The sequence below is a fragment of the Coloeus monedula genome (assembly GCF_965178545.1).
Source record: "Coloeus monedula genome assembly, chromosome: 16".
Classification (NCBI taxonomy): Eukaryota; Metazoa; Chordata; class Aves; order Passeriformes; family Corvidae; genus Coloeus; species Coloeus monedula.
This window is the reverse complement of record NC_138796.1, coordinates 8,043,157-8,061,201: the sequence shown is the minus strand read 5'-3', so window position 1 is coordinate 8,061,201 and position 18,045 is coordinate 8,043,157. Positions and strand designations below refer to the sequence as shown.

Genomic DNA, 18,045 nt, shown 5'->3' with positions numbered 1-18,045 from the left:
TTATTTGTGGTCAGGAATGGGCAAGCCCTTTCTTTACAAAGAACTGGGCTTTGTAAAAACTTGTCTGGACTAGCGCCAATAAAATGAGCAAACAGTGATTTCTCCAAATCTGAGGATGTAAAATTACTCTGAAGTGTCCAGAGAAACAGCTCGCAGTCTGACATCCATGTGATGTGGAATAGTGGAGTGTCCTGAGCTGGAAGGGACCACAGGGATCATCCATCCCAACAACCCCACCCTGGGTGTCCCTGGCAGCATTTTCCCAATGCTCCTGGAGCTCTGGCAGCCTCGGGGCTGTGCCCATTCCCTGGGGAGCCTGGGCAGTGCCCAGCACCCTCTGGGGGAAGAACCTTTTCCCAATACCCATCCTACACCTCCCCTGGCACAGCTTCATCCCATTCCATGGCCTGAGTGGCTGACAGAACTCCCATGTATTTCTCTTTGGGATTTCCCAGGTGGAGATGATTGGGGTACACAGAGATTTTCAAGAAATTCCAACCATTTCAAGCTCCTGAAGTGAAATTCCCTGGTGCCAAACATTCCCTGAGCTCCTGAAGGATTGAGCACAGATTGATTTTTGTCCGGTGCAGGGCAGGGAGCGAATCCAGCTTCTGCTGTATCCTAGGAATGCCAGGCATTACCGAACAGCCCGGTTATTTGTCCTACAGCCCGTGTGTACTCTCAAGGGCTCAGGGTGTGACCAGGGCTCCGAATCCATCCCGCAGAGATGCAGGTGGAGGAGGCAGGGCCACACCCTGCTTTGCTCAGTGAAAAGGAGCCTGCTATGCCCAGAGCCTGCCTAGCTGGGACCAGCAGCCACAGGTGAGTATCACAGGGTCCCCTCTGAGCAGGCTGTGCCACCTTCTGTCCCTCTGCCACCACGGATCTGGCTCAGGGCATGGACAGCAATGAGCTGCCTTAATGAACTCCAGATTCTCCCTGTGCTTTCCCGACCCTGCAGGAGTTTTTCACCTCTTTTGGTCTAATTTTGGGGTTTGTGAAGGGTGTTGGCACATCCAGATTTCCACGTGACACAGCCACCTTTGACTTTCCTCCTCTGAGTTGGCTTTGCCATTAATTTATTGCTATTTGGAATTTCCTGGCTGAACGAAGGTGACTCCTGTGGGTGTTCTGAAGACCTGTCCAGAAATGCCTCCTCTGCTCCCAGGGCTGGGATTCCTCCTCCTGCTGGGTGAGTCTGGCTGTGGAGGGAGGGGTGTCCCAGGAGGGTTTTTCATGCCAGAGATTATCCTCAAGAGGGGAAATGGTGCTGGCAGACCACTGAATGTGACTTTGGTGGTTGCTCTGCATCCCCAACCTTTCATTGTCCTGTTATTACTGGATCTGTCAGCGAAATATTTTCGTTTTGGTGATAAACAGGGTGGGAAGATGCAATGGGGTTGATTCTCCTCTGTCTATTCAGAGCTGTCTGCTCCCTGTTCCTTTTGCTGGAGTATCCAGGTGTCTCTGGGAAAGCCCTTGAGGAATAATCACAACTGATTGAATATTGAATAATAAATCCCAGAGTAGTCTGGGTTGGGAGGGACATTAAATCTCATCCAGTTCCATGGGCAGGGACACCTTCCACTATCCCAGCTTGCTCCCAGCCCCGTCCAACCTGGCCTTGGACACTTCCAGGGATGGGGCAACCTCTGGGAAATCCATTCCAGGGCCTCCCCACCCTCACAGGGAGGAATTCCTTCCCAATATCCCACCTAGCCCTGCCCTCTGGCAGTTTGAAGCCATTTGTCCTTTTCCTGTCCCTCCATCCCTTGTCCAAAGTCCCTCTCCAGCTCTCCTGGACCCCATTAGGGGAAGGTTCCTTTGTCCGTTAATTAGTGACAGTTCTCCATTAATTAAATAATTACAAAGGTGTAGCAGCTGGTAATCAAGAAGGGTGTTGGGCTAATTAAGGACTCATCCAAGCTGCTTTAGATCCCTCCCTAATGCAGTTTGTTGGGATTGTGAACACATCCACACCCAGGAAAGGCACTGTCCTCCTCCTCCATCACCCTGTGCCATCCAACCGTGGCTGTGGAGCTGCAGCCGCCCCTCCCTGTGTCCCCTGCCTCTCCCTGCTCTCATTCCACTCGTTCTGTCCCACCAGGAACACTGGGAAGCTCCACCTTTCCCTTTTTTCTGTGCATGAGGGATGCTGAGCGTGGCAGGCTCAGGGAATCACCCTCCTGCCGGGTTCATCCCGTGTGTGCTGTTCCTGGGTTCCTACCCTGGCATTTCCCACCTTCCCAGCTCCGGGGCACTGGCAGGGAGATGGAAGGTGCCATCAGGATCACTCTGGAAGTTGGGAAGTGAGGGATAGCCGGGTGGAGGGTTGTGCAGAGCTGCCAAGAAGGAGCAGTTTGACTTTTCCTGGTAAATCCCTGCCGGGCTCTGGGGCAGGACTGGGGGAGAGCTGTCCTACACTGGGGTTCCCACACCAGCACAGGGGTTTTGATCCATCTGAGGCATTAGCGGGAGAAAGAAGTGAAATCCAGCACAGGCCAGGCTCCAATTCCCATGTGGGGGCACTGTAAGGAGCAAGAAGCTGCAAAGCTAAAAGCACATGGAATGATAACTGAGGTGATTCCTGAGCTGATCCCTGCCTCTGGAGCAAAGAAATCCTGGAGAGGAGTGTCCCCTGAGTGTTGTTTCTGTCGTTCCCCTGCTGTCCCTCTCTGGGGACAGATGCAGGACATCCCTCGTGTCACCTGGACACAGCCAGGCTGAGCTGGGGGGGCAGAGGGGGACCTCGTGTCTGTCACCCCTCAGGGACCACAGCAGGGAGGAGAGTGTGAAATTCTGGGTGAAAGATGAGCACTAAAACCCTGCGGGGAGCTGACGGATGGCTGGGGCTGAGCGGTGGGAATGAGCTTTGTCCTGGGTTTGCTCTAAAACCACGGCTCGTTGTCTTCCAGGGTGGCAGGGAGCTGCTGCAGCTGCTGCTGGGACACAGCTGGTAAGGCAAATCCGTGTGTTCAAAACATTCCAGGATGGTTTGGGTTGGAGGGCCCTTGAAGGTCATCCTGTTCCAACCCCCCTTCCTCTGGAACCACACTCAAACGGTGCTCAGATCATCAGGAGAACATTCCCCCCTCATGCCTGAGGGATGGGATAACCTTTCCAGCTGCTTGAGATACAGAGCAGTAACCTGTATGAATTTAGCAGACTGGGAGGTCTGGATTTGGGATTTGAGTGTGTTCAGGCCACATCCCAATCCACATGGCTGCAGCTCCCACCTGTCTGTCTGCAGTGATCACAGATAATGTTAGAACCGCATTTTAACACATCTCTTTTCTCTTTCTCCTGGTGCAGTGCTCCAGCTCCCCCATCAATGGTGAGTTTCTTCCCAAATATCCTCCACCAGGAAAATTCAGACAGGGTTCTGTGTGCCAATTCCTCTCACAATTCCTTATCTTTGTCTCTCTTTTTGTTTTGGGAATCAGAATCTGCCGTGTGTGCCTCGGTGCAAAGGTATGTGAGCCATCCACAAATGATTGTGGCAGCATTTCCTTGGGAGTCATTCTGGTTTCTCGGGTTAAAAAAAAAATCCCTCTGAACCCTTTTTTGAGGGCAGGGAGGGCTCTGGTTGCACTTGTTCAAACAGTGAAAGGGAAAGTGCCTGCCTGGGGTTTTGTGTCTGTGCAGGACAAAGAAAGGCAGGGCCGGGCCCTGGGGAGGAAGCCAAGAACCTTGGATTGGTGCTGAGCTTATCTTGGCTCCAAGTGGGGCTCAAACAGCTCCACTCCAGACCTCCACTGATCTTGTTTTATACCTGGGGGTCAACAATCCACCTCTCCCCTGTCGCTGCTGCCAGCAATCCTCATCCTGTGCTGTCACTTTGTCCCTCTGTGTTTGCTGTATGTGTTGAGCCACCTGGCTCTGCTCCTGCTCTGCTTTGGGAGGGCTGGATCCTTCCCGGGAGAGCTGTCCCTGCCTGGGGGAACAATCAGCCAGCAAAACGCTGCTCAGGGACACTCAGGCACTCAATATATCCTTGCCAGATGTGCTCTGGGCCGGGTTTGCAGCTGGGCTGCTGAGGGGTGCCAGTTCACATCTGGATCTGTCCCCCTCCAGTTCTGTCCCAGCTCCCCTCCAGGTCTGTCCCCAGCCAGTCCTGCTTTCATCTCCCCACCCAGTTCTGCCCCAGTGCCCCACCAGTCCTGCTCCCATCCAGTTTGGTGCCCAGCTCCCAGCTGGTTCTGCCTCCATCCAGTTGCGCCCTCATCCAGATGTGCCCCAGCTCCCCTCCAGTTTTACCCCCTCCAGTTCTACCCCCAGCTCCCCACCAGTTCTGTCCCCATCCAGTTCTTCCACAGCTCCCACCCAGTCCTGCCCCAGCTCCCCATCACTTCTGCTCCCACCCAGTCCTGCCCCAGCTCCCCATCCAGTTTCCCCCATTCCCAGCCCATCCTGCCCCAGCTGCTGCAGCTTTCCCAGTGCTGTCCTTGCTTTCTCCCAGTGCCAGCCAGGAGCAGTTCCTGGAGGTGGCCCGAGGCCAAACGTCCCCGTGCAGCCTCACTTTTGGCCAATTCGCCTGTGCACAGGTAAGGAAAATCCCCTGCTTCCCGTGGCGCTGGGATTTGTTTTCCTTGGGAATTCTGTCATTTCTGGCTTAAAAACAGCCCCAGTGCTGGCTGTGGGTGGAACAGTCTGGGTTTTCATCCACCCCCAACCCCGAGGTGTGGCAGTGCCACCCCTCACGGGACACCTGCTGTGTGCCATGGGGCTCAGGAGTGGCCAAACCACCACGGAGAGCTTTTGGAAGTGGGGATTCCCTTCTCCAAACCACCCAAGCGAGAAGGAAGGTGGGAAAAAGGAACTTTCCAAGTCAAATTGGCTCTTAAAAATTGACATCACAGCTTTGGAACAAGTCTCTGCAGGAGAGTCACCCTGGGCCATTGGGATAAAGCACAATTAAAAGGAGTAAAAGCACAATTAAAAGGAGTAAAAGCACAATTAAAAGGGGTAAAAACACAATTAGAAGTGGTTGCAGTCTGGAAAATGCCACCTGGAATATTCCTGGTTTACTTTCTTTCCTGCTTTTGTCGTTATCTCTTAAGTTGCTGCCAGTAATCGCAATTAAATTGACAGCAATTTGTGGTTTTCAGTAAATATTTCTAACGAAAAGATGGCATTTCTGTAAATATTTGTCAGTGGGGTTTTTTTTTTGGGGGGGGGGGTGGATTTTGTGGGTTTTGGGATTTTTTGGTGTTTGTTTTCTTCTTGGTTTTGTTTTTGTCTTCTACTGTTTGTAAACTGTTTCCCTGAAAAATGTTTGGGGATTAGAGAGTTCCCATGGAAGTTTCTACTTAGATCAAATGGCAATTTTGGGGGGGAGGTTTTTGGATAAAGCTTTTAAAACCTGTGCCAGTGTTTTACCCCCCTCAAGGGAGGAATCCCTTCCCAAATGCCCAGGTATGGGTGAGCCCCCTGAAGGTGATTTCACCTCTAAACATGACCCATCCTTTATCACCTTCATTTGCATTTCCCTTTTCTTTTCCAGGGAGCTTGGCTCCAGGACCTTCAGGATGATTTCCTCATATTCTTATATTCCTGCCTGGCCTCTAAACCTGCCACAGCCGTCGATCCAGAATATTCCATTCTGTTCTTTTCCAAATATGATGCCAAGAAGCTTTTGGCCTCCCTGACCATGTTCAGCCAGCGGGTGAGTATTCCCAAATCCAACTGTTTGTTCTCCAGGACAAGGCTTTATTTCAAATCCCCTGATTTTTTTACCTTATTTTGGAAAGAGCCAACGATTTCTGATCCTAGCATTCAGATTTGCTTGGATTTATGTTGATGTCTGGTTAGAATTCCCTGGAATTCAGGGGTTTCTTTTCCTCTCCTGCTCCAGTTTTCCCACGTGCCCCTTTCCCTCGAGTGGAGTCTGATCCTCATGAATGGCCTGTGGGAAAGGATGCTGCGAGTGCCTGGCATTGAGAGCCCCCCAGTGCTGGCCCAGTGGGTCCATGAGGGACTTGAGCCATTCCTGGTGGAGCCCAAGGTCTTTGGCTGCCTCCGTGCCAAGGATGTGTCCTGTGAGGAATTCCAGCTGGTGTAAGTGAGGAATGTCCCCTCCTTGGATGTCTTAAATCCCTGGATTTCTGGCTCAGTTTTCCTGCTGAAGGCTGTGGATGGACCATTTCCAGCAGCATCCTGGGGTATCCTGGGGGCTCCTGTGAGGGAAAATCACATTGGAAAAGGATGGGGTTGAGAATATCAGTGGGTTTTGTGAGAGCCCAACCCTGACCTCAGCAACGTTTGAGGTGTTTGCCTTCCTTATCCATGTGCAGAGTCGCTGCCCTGGATGGAATCTATTCCCAGCTTTCTGTGGAGGAGCAGAGGAATCTTTACACTGGGATCAAGCACTTCCTCATCCAGGATGGTAAATGATCTGATTTCCATGGGATCTGTCACAGGGCTGAGGTTTCACAGGGTTTTTGTGAATCTCCAATAGAAACAGGCTGGGAATATTGGTAATTAGTGGATTCAGGAATCATTTCCCTGCCTGAAGGCCTTATTAGCATAAGATTTTTACAAATCAACACAGTCAGGGCTATGCTGATTTAAATTCACTCCTTTTCCTGCTTTTGCTGGGAAAAGGAGGTGCAGGGTTTGGTTCTGAGAGTTGAATTCAGCTCAGAAAGGGACCCAGGCAGGAGCTTCCATGCACTGATTGAACGTCCTGCAAAAAGCTTCTGGTGGATTTGGAGGGAGGAAGAAAGAGGCTGGGGATGAAATATTTGGGGGGCTGGGATTCTTTCCCAAGGTGTTTGTCCTGTCCCATGGGAATCTGTGGTGTGAACACGTGGATTTGAGCGGAAGGTGTGACCAGGGAGCTCTCCAAGTTCCCTGATGGACTGAAGCCTCTTCCACCCCCAGAAATCCCCAATTCCCACTGATTTCCTGACCCAGGCTATAGTTTGATGGTGTCTCTTTTTCTGCCTGCAGAATCCAGCCAGAAATGCTACAGTGAGGCCATTCCTGGTCTGAATTCCACTGCCTGGTTTCGGAATTATCTTGGATCCTTTCTGGAGCACGCCACTGTGGAGGACCTGCAGCTTTTTGGGGATGAACCAATGGTAAGTGCAGCCTTCTGGGATGGAGACCCTGGGAGGTCACAATCCTGCCCTGAGCAAAATCAGAATCCCAGAATGGTTGGGTTGGAAGTATTTAAAACTCATCCATCCCATTCCACCCCCTGCCATGGGCAGGGACACCTCCCACTGTCCCAGGGTGCTCCAAACCCTGTCCAACCTGGCCCTGAAATTCCTGGAATGCTGCCAGCAGGAATATTTCTCCTGTTAATTTGAGGTGAACATTCACTGCAATTATTTTCCCCCATCACGTGATGAGGGACTTGCACAGGAGTTGGTTTCACAAAGGGAATCCTGCAGGGAGCAAACTGGAGTCAGTAGGAGGAACAACCCCAAACCTGATCAAGATCCCAGTGTTTACTTGAAAACAAAAAAAAAAATTCAGCACAACTTTAAACCCAGGTGAAAAACCCATGTCACTGTCAGGATTGAAGGATCCATCTGAATTATTTTCCCTTTTTGTTTTTCTTCACCCTCAGCTTCAAAAATTTGCCAGGGATCCGGTGGATGTGGAGATGGTCAGGAACCTCACCTTGCTCCGGGACACTGCTCGGTACTACACCTTCCTCCTGACCTCTGCTCCTGGTTTTCCACTGTCAAGGTATGGATCTGACGGGATCTGATTTCCTGGGATGGCTCAGCAGGGGACTGTGACACAGCAAGAGTCTGAGTGGGGATTTCATTTAAACCTCTTGAAAGGTTCCATTAATTTTCTAATTTAGGGTTTCATATTCAAAGAATCCCACGGCCCTTGGTCTTGAGGAGGGCTAGATCCCAAGTTCTGTTTCCTGGGAGATGATTTCCCTGCAGTGCTAGTTCCAGCTGATGGCCAGCAGCACACCCAGAGTTTTTCAGCTCTCTGAGCTGGAGCACTGGCATCATCTGAGCTAAAAGGAGTCAGGGGAAACGTGCCTGGAAAAGAGCACCCTCTGGAAAAGGGGGAAAGGTCTGATGGAGCCACTCTCTGACTGGCAGCCTCTACTTTCCTCTCCCTGCAGCCTCCCAGACAGCTTTATTTGCTCCCTGAGCCCCTCGGCAGTGAGGAACCTGAGCAGGGAGGAGGCTTTGGGTGTGGCCCAGAGGCTCGGGAAGAGCTGCCCATGGACCAAGGGAATGCCTGGAAAGAGAGCTCCCTCCTCCCTGGCAGCGCAGGAACTGCAGGTGAGCCCCTGGGAATTCACTCACCTGCGCAAAACCTGGCGGGGCTGAGGCCCAGCTCGTGTGTCCCCTCCTGTCACACTCCTCTAGGTCATCTCGTGTCTTTATTGTGGTGTCTGGCAGAGTTTTCATCACCTCACAATTCTCAGTGCTGGAAATGGTCCATCCACAGGCTTCAGCATGAAAACCTGAGCCAGAAATCCAGGGATTTAAGAGACCTCCAGAGGCTGTGGGATCCAATATCTCCCGTCCTTGCTCCCCTGACTCTGTTCTGTCTCCGTGGGGCCTTTGCAGGTCGCATCCTCCCTGGTGAGGAACTTGGAGGATTTCTCTCCAGCAGTCCTGGGAGCCTTGGGCCAGGCTGCCCTGGGGCTCTCTGTGTCCAGCATCCAGAACAGCATCCCTGAGGAGCACCTGGAAGCAGCTCTTCCTGCCCTGGGAAGTGTCCGTGGCTGGAAGGCTGAGCAGTCCAGGGCTATTGTCAACAAACTGCTCCGCTCTGGCTACCAGGTACAGAGACCCACAAATCCAGGAGGAATTTCCTCATGGGAAGGGTGGTCAGGCACTGGAAAGAGCTGCCCAGGGAGGTTTGGGATCCCCATCCCTGGAGGTGTGCAAGGAATGTCTGGATGTGGCACTCAGTGCTCTGGGCTGGGGATAAGGTGGGGATCAGGCACCGCTTGGACTTGAGGATCTCAAAGGTCTTTTCCAGCCTAAATTATTCTGGGATTCCCTTGCAGATCCTGGATGGACAGAGCCTGGCACAGCTGGGGAGTTTGGTGGGTGGCCTCAACAGCAGTACGCTCTGGAGCCTGCCCCCAGAAGTTGTCCTGGAGGCCCTTCAGCTGCCCGGCTTTGCCCAGCACATGGACCTGCTGCCCTCTGCTCTGAAAAGGACCCTGGTGGAAAAGGTGACTTCATTTTTCCTCTTCAGACCTCACAAAGGAGCAGGACTGGGGGCACTGGTTGCCTGGGGCCAGGTGTGACACAGCTGCACATCCAGACAGCATTCCCTGTGGGAATTGTCATGGCCAGTCAGGGTGGCAGCAGGACAAGCGACTCAAGTCCTGTCACCGGGCCTGTGTCGATGTCCTTGGCCTGCTCAGCCTCTTGGGGACATGGGCAGGAGTGATTTGTTTTACAGGGTGGTCCCAGAAACTACTTGCCAGTAAATGTTCCCAGGGAAAGAATATAAATGGAGCAGAATCAGTTCAAGGTTGGACTTGATCCTGGAGGTCTTTTCCTGCCTAAACAGTTCTCTGGTTCTGATATTGCCATGATTTGGACTAAAACTGTGTGAGATTTCCATGGTTTGTTCTGTTGGGTGTTTTAAAGGTTTCCTCCAGTGTTGGCCACCCCGCTGAGCTGGTTAAACTCATTCCCAGTGCTCTGGCCAGCTATATTCCAAAATCCCTGCTTGTTTTTGGGGAAGAGAAGCCAAATGTACAGGACCTCAACAATAAACCGTGGACCAGAGAGCAGGTAATGGGGGTGGGATCCTCCTTCCCCTCCCTTCTAGCCCTGGCCTCTGTGGGGCCATGAGTTCCACAAACCCAGCTGGGAATGGGGCTGTTTTTTCTGGAAAACCACTGACCTCTGCCTTTGCTTCCCAGGCTGCCATGTTTTTCAGTGATGTGGTAAAGGCAGAGCCTGACTTCAGCAGGTAGAGATGTTCCTCCCGTCCTTCCATTTTCTGTGTGTTTTCCTGGCAATTCCCGTGTTTCCTGTGGTGCATATGGCACATCCACCCTGTTGAATCCATAGAAACAGATGGGAAATAAAATGTGAACCCAAACACAGACATGGAACACTGAGATTTACCAGGGCTCAGCTGTAAAATACACCCAGAGGCCACATTTTCTTTCTAAAATGATGCTTCTGGCTCAGGCTGCACCTGGAATCTTGCTCCAGATTGCCTCTGGAAGGCATTTCCAATCAGGGAATATGCCAGCCTTCCACAGGACAGTTCCAGGGATTCTTTTAGAGGGGCTAATGTATCTTTTGATATATTTGAGATGAAAATGATTAAAACCATGATTTATATCTGGAAAAACAGTGTCCTGCTCTGAATACACCTTCCTGAAGGCCTTTCCCTTCTGATTTTCCTTCTGGAAATCTCCAGGCTTTCCCAGTCTGTCCTCCAAGGCTTCACCTGTGCAGCTGCCAGTGCTGTGGGAGCAGAAAGGTTTCAGGAGCTGGCCAAAGTCATGAGGAAGAAGAACGTCAGGCTAGGACAGGACCAGGTAGTTCCAACATTCCCAAGTGTTTGATGTTGTCCTGAAGGTTCCAAAGGGGATTGTTCAGCCAGAACAACACTTGGAGTTAAGGGGCTGGAACAGGGATGTGTCAGGGGGGTTAGGATGGGTTTTAGGGAAAGGCTCTTCCCCCAGAGGGTGACACAGGCACAGCGGGGGTTGTTGGGGTGTCTGGGCGGGGCAGGAGCTGCACTGGAGGATCCCTGTGGGTTCATTCCTGTGAACAAATGTCCTGGGTGTCCCTCCCACAGTTCTGAATTTCCCTGAAGAGAGGAGAAGTCCAAACCCAGTTTGGTTCTCAGGGAACCAAACCCTCCGATTTCCATCTCTTTTCACGTTTTTTCTTTCCTTTCTTTCTTTGGAGCAGAGTAAGATCTTTATTTTATCTTTTTCTTCTGTTTCATGGTGGTTTCTCACCTTGATGCAACCTCTGGTGTCCTTCCAGCTGAGCTGCTTACTGAAGATGGTGACACTGCATGGGATTCCCAAGGATTTGGACAGTTACCCTAAAGACCTGTTGCTGTTTTTAAGGTAACTGTGCTGTGCTTTTCATGGTGTTGCCTTAGTACTTTGTGGGAAAAGCAGGATTAATTTATAACCAGGCTGGTAATGTGAAGTTTGATTTGTATTTCAGAGTTATTTAGGCCTCTTTCTGGGCAATAAAAAACGGGATTGCAGAAAGCTGAAGGAGAGTAGATTTATATGAGATGTTGGGAAGAAATCCTTCCCTGTGAGAGTGAGGAGGCCCTGGCCCAGATTTCCCTGAGAAGCTGTGGCTGCCCCATCCCTGGAAGTGTCCAAGGCCAAGTTTTAGCATTCCCAGGCCTCTGAATGTGCTTTTCCCTTACAACATCAAAGAAAACAGGGAATAAAGTGGATTTCCTTGTTCCACCGCTTTCCCACTGTGGTTCTGTATCAAAACCCTGAAGAGTTCTAGGCTGCGTCTCACAACAGTTTCCTTAAGGTGAGAATTGATTTTTAAAGAATGTGGACTAGAAGAGAGCTAGGGAAGAACAACCCCTGGAGTTCAGTGTGCAGGTGTGGAAGATGTTTTATTGGACACTCTGTGTTGAGCTTGCTCTCATTCCCTAGAATTCATGGAGCGTTTGTCTTTCCAGCCCCTCGGACTATGCAGCCACAGGGAGCTGCAGCCAGTTCTTTATCAATGTTGGGAAGGCAAACGTGGATGTTCTGCCCAGAGAGGCCCCTCAGAGGCAGCAGCTGCTCCTGGAGGCTCTGGCGTGTCTGGTACGTGGGGAGGGACTGGGACCCTGCAGGGGCTGGGATCCAGGGATGCCCCATCCCAGTTAATGCCTCTGCCTTCATTTCAGAAAATCCCTGGCACACAAATAAATGAGGAAAATGCTGAGATTCTGGGACGGCTGGTCTGTGACCTGGGTGGGGAATACATCAGGAGTTCTGGTGGGAGTTTGCTGAAGGATTTGAGCCAGTGTGGATCTTTCCTGCCTGACCAAGAAGAGGCAATCAGGGATGTCATCAGCAGTGGCAACACCACCTTTGGGTATGGGTTTTTCTCCTGAACATCACCAAACTGTTTTCTTAATCAAACCCATTGTCCTACTAAGACCCGAGTGAACTCCAGCCAACCACCTTGATCAAAAATCCAAAAAATGTATTGCTTTTGAGCTTTCCATTGGGTCTTTTATGTTGTTTTAGTTGAAATTATTTCAGCTGAAAGGCCTGGGTGAAATTCTCCTGAAAAATAAGTTGTCTCTCTTGCTCTAGTTATAAAAGCTTTTCTTCTGTTTATTTTTCCATTAATCAAACTTCTCTGGCTGACCTGGTGATCACAGGTGAGTTCAAGCTGTTTGTCAGGCACAGACTTTGAGGAAACATTCTGCCTCTACCTGTCCAGTGACAGATGTTTGATAAATTCCTGATTCTAACACAGACGGAAGCAAAATATTTTCCTTCCTGTAACAGTTGCCCCGCGATCTTGGCACTGAATTGAGCCATAGTGAGCAACAGAAATTCTTTGGGTTCCATGCTTAAGAAAAGAATGTATTTGTTCAAGGCCATTTTCCCACCCAGCTGCCCTGATTCACGTCCCTGAGAACTTCTGCTCTGCTGCAATGAAGTTTTGGGCAGCAGGAAGTGATGCAGGTGTTTTAGGATTTAATCCCTGTGTTTTCTTAATGTCAAATGTTATGAGGACATAATCCTGGGGGATTTTAAGGTGTTTATTTTGGTTTTGCTCTTCCTTGAGAGCTGATCCCTGCTCATTTTTGTCTGCAGGCCTCCTGCAGCGTGGTCAGCCTTCACCCTGAGTGAGCTCAGTGGGCTGATCCCTGTGCTGGGTCACAGCATCCTGCAGCAGATTCCCAAGGTGAGTTCTTCAGACAGGGCTGGGGAGTTTGGGAAGCACTCCTGGGGCCTGGAGTTTGGGTGAAACATGCTGGGGGTTGCTGAGCCAGTCTGCTTTCAGCAGTTTCTCCTTTTAAAAGAAGCCTGGTGCCAAAGGGATGATGGTTTGTGAGAAGTGAGGGTTCCTCGGGCTGACAACCTGGAACTGCAAATCCAGGTCACTGTCATCCCCTTCCTGTCACTGTGAGAAGAGCAGGAATAACTCTCAGTGCTTTGTGAGGAGTTACAGTCACTGATGGGTTGGGGGATAGGGAGAGTTGGAACATTTCAGGAATTGCTTTTGGCTCAGCAAGGCCAGATCTCCGGGCTCAGAGCCTGGAGTAGCAGGGGTTGTGCTGGAGGCACATTCAGGATTCCCAAATCCCCCTGATGATCCCTTTTCCTTGCAGAATGCTTTGACCACTTGGCTGAGAAACTTTGCCTGGGATTCCTCTCTGTCCAGGGCAGAGCTGGGCACCGTTGTTGGGGAGCTGCTGCCTCGCCGGCACAAGCGAGCAGATGGTACGGGAGCTCCCTCTGATCCAGAGGCATTCCCACTGGGATCAGAGGTCACCTGGGGCTTGTGGCTTGTCAAACCTTGGCAGAGGCTGCCCAGGGAGGTTTGGAGTCCCCATCCCTGGAGGTGTCCAAAGGGAGGTTTGGAGTTCCCATCCCTGGAGGTGTCCAAGGAACTCCTGGATGTGGCACTCAGTGCTCTGTGCTGGTGACAAAGTGTGGATTTGGCACAGATCAATCTTGGAGGTTTTTCCAACCAAAATGATTCTGAGGTTCAAAGCTTGGAGTGAAAGGATTTAATTTAACCCTGAGTTTGCCATGGCTTCACCAGGTTGCCCAGCTGACCTGGAGATAACAGAGGCAGTTCTGAACAATGACCTGATGCCCGTGTTCTACACCCCCGAGGAGCTGCATGCCTGCCTCCGGAATGTCTCCCTGGAAAATCACCTGTCCCAGCTCCCCACCTACCCCTTCAGCGTCCCACAGCTGGCTGTGCTGAAGGAATACCTGGATGAGGTAATACCAGCCCTAAAATGTCAAATTACCACTGATGGGATTGCTCAGGACCTGGTGAATTTGGGATCTCCAAGGATGTGACTCCACTGTCTCTTGGCTCCTCTCCCAGGGTTTGGCCAGCTTTACTGGGAAAATATTTATTTCTCATTTCTTGTTTCTAGATCTAATCTGAGTTTTCCTGGCCTGTTTCCCCTAGGCCTTTCACTGGGCACCTCTGAGAGGAACGTGGCTCCATCCTCCCTCCAATCTCCCATTAGAGAGTTTGAAAACAGCACTAAAATCATCATTTCCCCTTTCCCTCAGAGTAAACCCCAGCTCCCTCATTCCCACTGCCCCACTCTGTACCCATAACAGCAGTGTCTCCACAGATGTATCCCAATGGTTATCCTGAAAGCCTGCTCTCCAACCTGAGGTCTTTCCTTCCCCTCATCACCCCGGAGGAAATCTCCACCTGGAAGATCAGCTCAGCTGACACGTTGGCTGCCTTCCTGAAAAATGAGCCCTCAGATTCCCTGGTAGGGGCTTGGCTTTGCTTTCCTGGTTTGGGGGCTGGTTTAGGATTAACTGAGTGGGTTCTGAGGTGATTGAAGCATCTTTGGTGCCACAATGTCATCGCCCATCCTCGAGGCCCAAACGAATGATTTGAAGTTACTCCATTTTATTTTTGTAATTATTGCATGTGTTTCTTTTGGGGATGAAGCCACATGTTCTGATTCAATTAAATTCATCACATTAATTGTGTTTCCAGGCCTCAGCAGTAATTAAACGCTATGTGGGGCTGGGCAATGCCTTGAATGCCACGGCCCTGAACGCCATCGGCAAGAGATACGTGTGCCTGCTGAACGCCACTGAGCTGAAGGCCATCGACCCCCCCAGCCTCAAGTGAGTCAAAAACTGGGGTGTCCTTGGCTTCTTCCAAAAGCCCTTTCCCATCTACAAGTGCTTTTTCCTTTTTTCTGCTCTCAGGGAAAGGAAATTTAAGAAGCATCTCAGAACCCTCTCTGTGTCGGGGTTTAACACCTGCTGGTGCCCATCCTGCTGATCTCCGTCCTGCCAGGCAGGGCTCAGATTTCCAATCAAGCTCTATTTTAGCTCAGCAGGCAGCAGATCTGACTCTGTGCATGATTTCATCTGCAAAAGAGTTAATAACATTTAATTCCATAGAATTACTGAATGGTTAAGGTTGGAAAAGGCCTCTCAGATCATCACCCAGGACCATGGTTGCCACTGAACCATGTCCTCAAGTGCCACATCCTCGTGGTTTTTAAGCATTTCCAGTTTAGATTCCTCTGAAAGACTGGTAAATTAAATTAATTAATTACAGCTTGGCAATCACACAGATTTATTGGGCACCATCAGAGCCATCATCACTTGAAGGACAAATTCTCAGCAGGAAACTGAGCCATTCTTTTTCTTTTCAGCTTCTCCCTACCTCTGGGAAGAAGGGATCACCTGTGCTGTGCAGAGAACCCCAGAGAAACACTCAGAATATGTGAAAATTGACCAGGCTGAAGATAATAAAAGCTTTTTTTACTCAAAATCTTTATTTTTCTGCAGGTTGGCATCTCTGGATCCTTCAGCCTGCTCACAGGAGACGAAGGACATCTTATATGAGAAAGCCAAAAAGGCTTTCTCTGACCAGCACCATTTACCTGCTTACTATCAGCTGATCTTACCTTACCTGGGTATGTAAAAAAACAGAATGTTATGGGGAAAGATAACTCTTGGCCACAAGCCAAATATAACAAAACGATAATAATAAAACAAAATGATAATCATTCATAATCCATCTAAAATTTGGGAATTTTCAAAGCCAAGTTGTTGAAAGTTTGTCTTTCCAACCTGTAGATGGCATAAAATATTGAAGGATTCTGTGCCTGCTTTAAGTTGCCCAAATCAGTTTCCAGACCATCACAGGGAAAAATCAAACTCAGGATTTGTCTCACAGCCCTTTTCCATGTCACAAAACTGATTTTTTTTTTTCCATGTTAAACCAAGAATTTTTCCAAATTCTTCTCACCCCTCTTTCCACTGGCATTGTCACAGATTTTTAATGCTCAATGAAATAACTCCCAATAAAAAAAGGAGGAGCATCCATGTATTTTGCAGTTGGACCTGACTGTGTTATCAGCCCCAGCCTAATGAATTGTGGAGAAATCCTCATTTTGTGCAGACACCCAGCACGGCTCCTTTGGGACCTTGATTTTCTTGACATTCTCCTTGCTTTGGTGCCAGGGAGTGCTCCTGCTGCGGATCTCAAGGCTCTCAGCAAAGGCAACGTGAACATGAACGTGAGCACGTTTGTGACTTTGAGAAGAGAGTCTCTGATGGTGAGCTGGACCTTGGAATTCTTTAATTCCCTGCATTTTGTTATGTTGAGCGGTTGGGTTTGGTTGTGTTGTCCATTGATGGAAATCAGGAGCGATTCCATCAAATCTAGAGCGATGTTAGACCAATGGAAAGTAGAGAAACGGCCTGAAATTCCTTAAAAAATATAATTTGGAGTCCTAGCTGGATGCAAAGCCGGTGGAATTTCTTCAGGGCAGTGTGGTAGCTGGTGTAGGGTCTGTAGCTCAGACCCAGGAAACCGTAAGTGATCCAGAGAGATGGTCCTGTGAGGAACCGTCTTCCCGGGGTCCGTGTAGTTCCCTCAGCACCGGAGTGCCTTTGCAGAGAGGTTAACAGCTCTTCAGCTGTTCAGAGGTTCTCAGCTCGTGATTTCAGCTCTTGCTCTGCTCCAGGCCAGACCAGGAGGAGAGAGATGGGAGGCTCGTTTAGCAGTTCTGCACGAGGCAGCTTTATTAGCCCACACCCCACGAAGGGAGGCCAGGGACGAGCTCTCCAGTCCCACAGGGGCAGAGGGCTTGATCTTATAGGGGTACAGGGGTGGGTGTGAGAGGGTAAAAGCCAATGGGTTACAAAGGATCCAAGAGGATCACGGGTCTGTGTCCTCTCTTGCTGTAACTGAAGGGTGGCTGCCTTTTCCAGGGGGTGCTGCTGGGAGGTTGTGCAATCTCCCTATCTCAGCAGGCCTCCCTCCAGGACAGAGGCTGGGCATACCCCACAGGGCATGTTCTCATAGTGGCAGGAGCAGGAGACAGGCCCACGAGACTGCAGATCTCCAGACAAGGCAACAAATAATGTCACCAATCTGGGCAGAAATCCCAGTGATTTCTGGATGGGACTGCCAGTTGAGTGTAGGACATTTGGCATCAGAGGCCAACAGAAAGAGCCCTTGTGGAACCACCACATCCTGAGGGAAGCTTGTCCCAGTGAAACCACTCATGGAACTTTGTCCTTGTTCTTCCCCCTTCTCCCAATGGAAACCCCATCATTTCCCTGGCCAGAGGGGTCATTTCCATCCCTGCCTTCCCAGCCCTAATCCCTGCTCTGTGATTCCTCCTAGAGCCTCACACCCTCGGAGGTTCAGGGCCTGCTGGGGATGAACCTCCCTGAGCTGGCCCAGTGGCAGTACAGGACTCCTGTCCGGGAATGGATCCAGGTGCAGAAGCAGTCAGAGCTGGACAAACTCCATATCGGGCTCACAGGGGGCATGCAGGAGGGCTACATCAACATCATCACTCCCAAATTCCCAGGTATTTTTTTGGACCCCTCATGGTTGGGCTTTAAAGGTTTATTTTGGGGTTGCAGCAAGGAGTAAAACTGGGGCAGCAAGTTCAGCTCTGCTGAGGAGCCTGAAGCCCTGAAGGGCAAATTCTGGGTCCAACACGAGGAGCAACCCTGGAATCCCACTGGGAGCAGCCTCACTGGCTGAATATCCCAAATGAGTGAGCACTTCCAGGCCTTCCTCCTCGGGGCTGTTGGATTTGGGCTTCGAGTCAGAATCACAGAGTGGTTTGGGTTGAAGGAAACTTGAAGATCCTCCAGTTCCAACCCCCAAACTCGGCTTGGTGTTTGCCATGGTTAGAAAGGCAGAGAGAATCCCTGGATGGGGCACAGAGGGATGTTTTCCCTCTGGAGAAGTGGTTCAGTCACTGATTTATTTGCTCTAATCCCCTCTTTGTCCTCCAGCAGTGTCCTCAGCCCCTCTGGGGACCGTGGCCATGGCATTCCACCTCCTGCATGCCCTGCTCCTCAGTTTCCTCATGGTGTCCATCTTGTCTTGACCATCTCCTCCC

The 18,045-nt window shown here is 50.5% G+C and overlaps 1 protein-coding gene across 1 annotated transcript; it reads left to right on the top strand.

Annotated features, from left to right (window-relative positions):
* Nucleotides 1-727: 727 nt before the first annotated feature.
* Nucleotides 728-18,045, top strand: MSLN (mesothelin; the record flags this gene model as incomplete). Its single annotated transcript, XM_082292102.1, has 25 exons — nucleotides 728-822; nucleotides 4,460-4,544; nucleotides 5,504-5,665; nucleotides 5,855-6,057; nucleotides 6,294-6,385; nucleotides 6,952-7,082; nucleotides 7,577-7,698; nucleotides 8,096-8,258; nucleotides 8,550-8,765; nucleotides 8,996-9,166; nucleotides 9,591-9,737; nucleotides 9,869-9,918; nucleotides 10,378-10,498; nucleotides 10,956-11,041; nucleotides 11,629-11,758; nucleotides 11,842-12,032; nucleotides 12,767-12,857; nucleotides 13,285-13,396; nucleotides 13,722-13,906; nucleotides 14,275-14,421; nucleotides 14,655-14,788; nucleotides 15,464-15,591; nucleotides 16,142-16,236; nucleotides 17,313-17,502; nucleotides 17,939-18,045. 25 exons carry the CDS (start codon nucleotides 728-730, stop codon nucleotides 18,031-18,033), a joined length of 3,342 nt encoding a protein of 1,113 aa, XP_082148228.1. The 3' UTR covers nucleotides 18,034-18,045.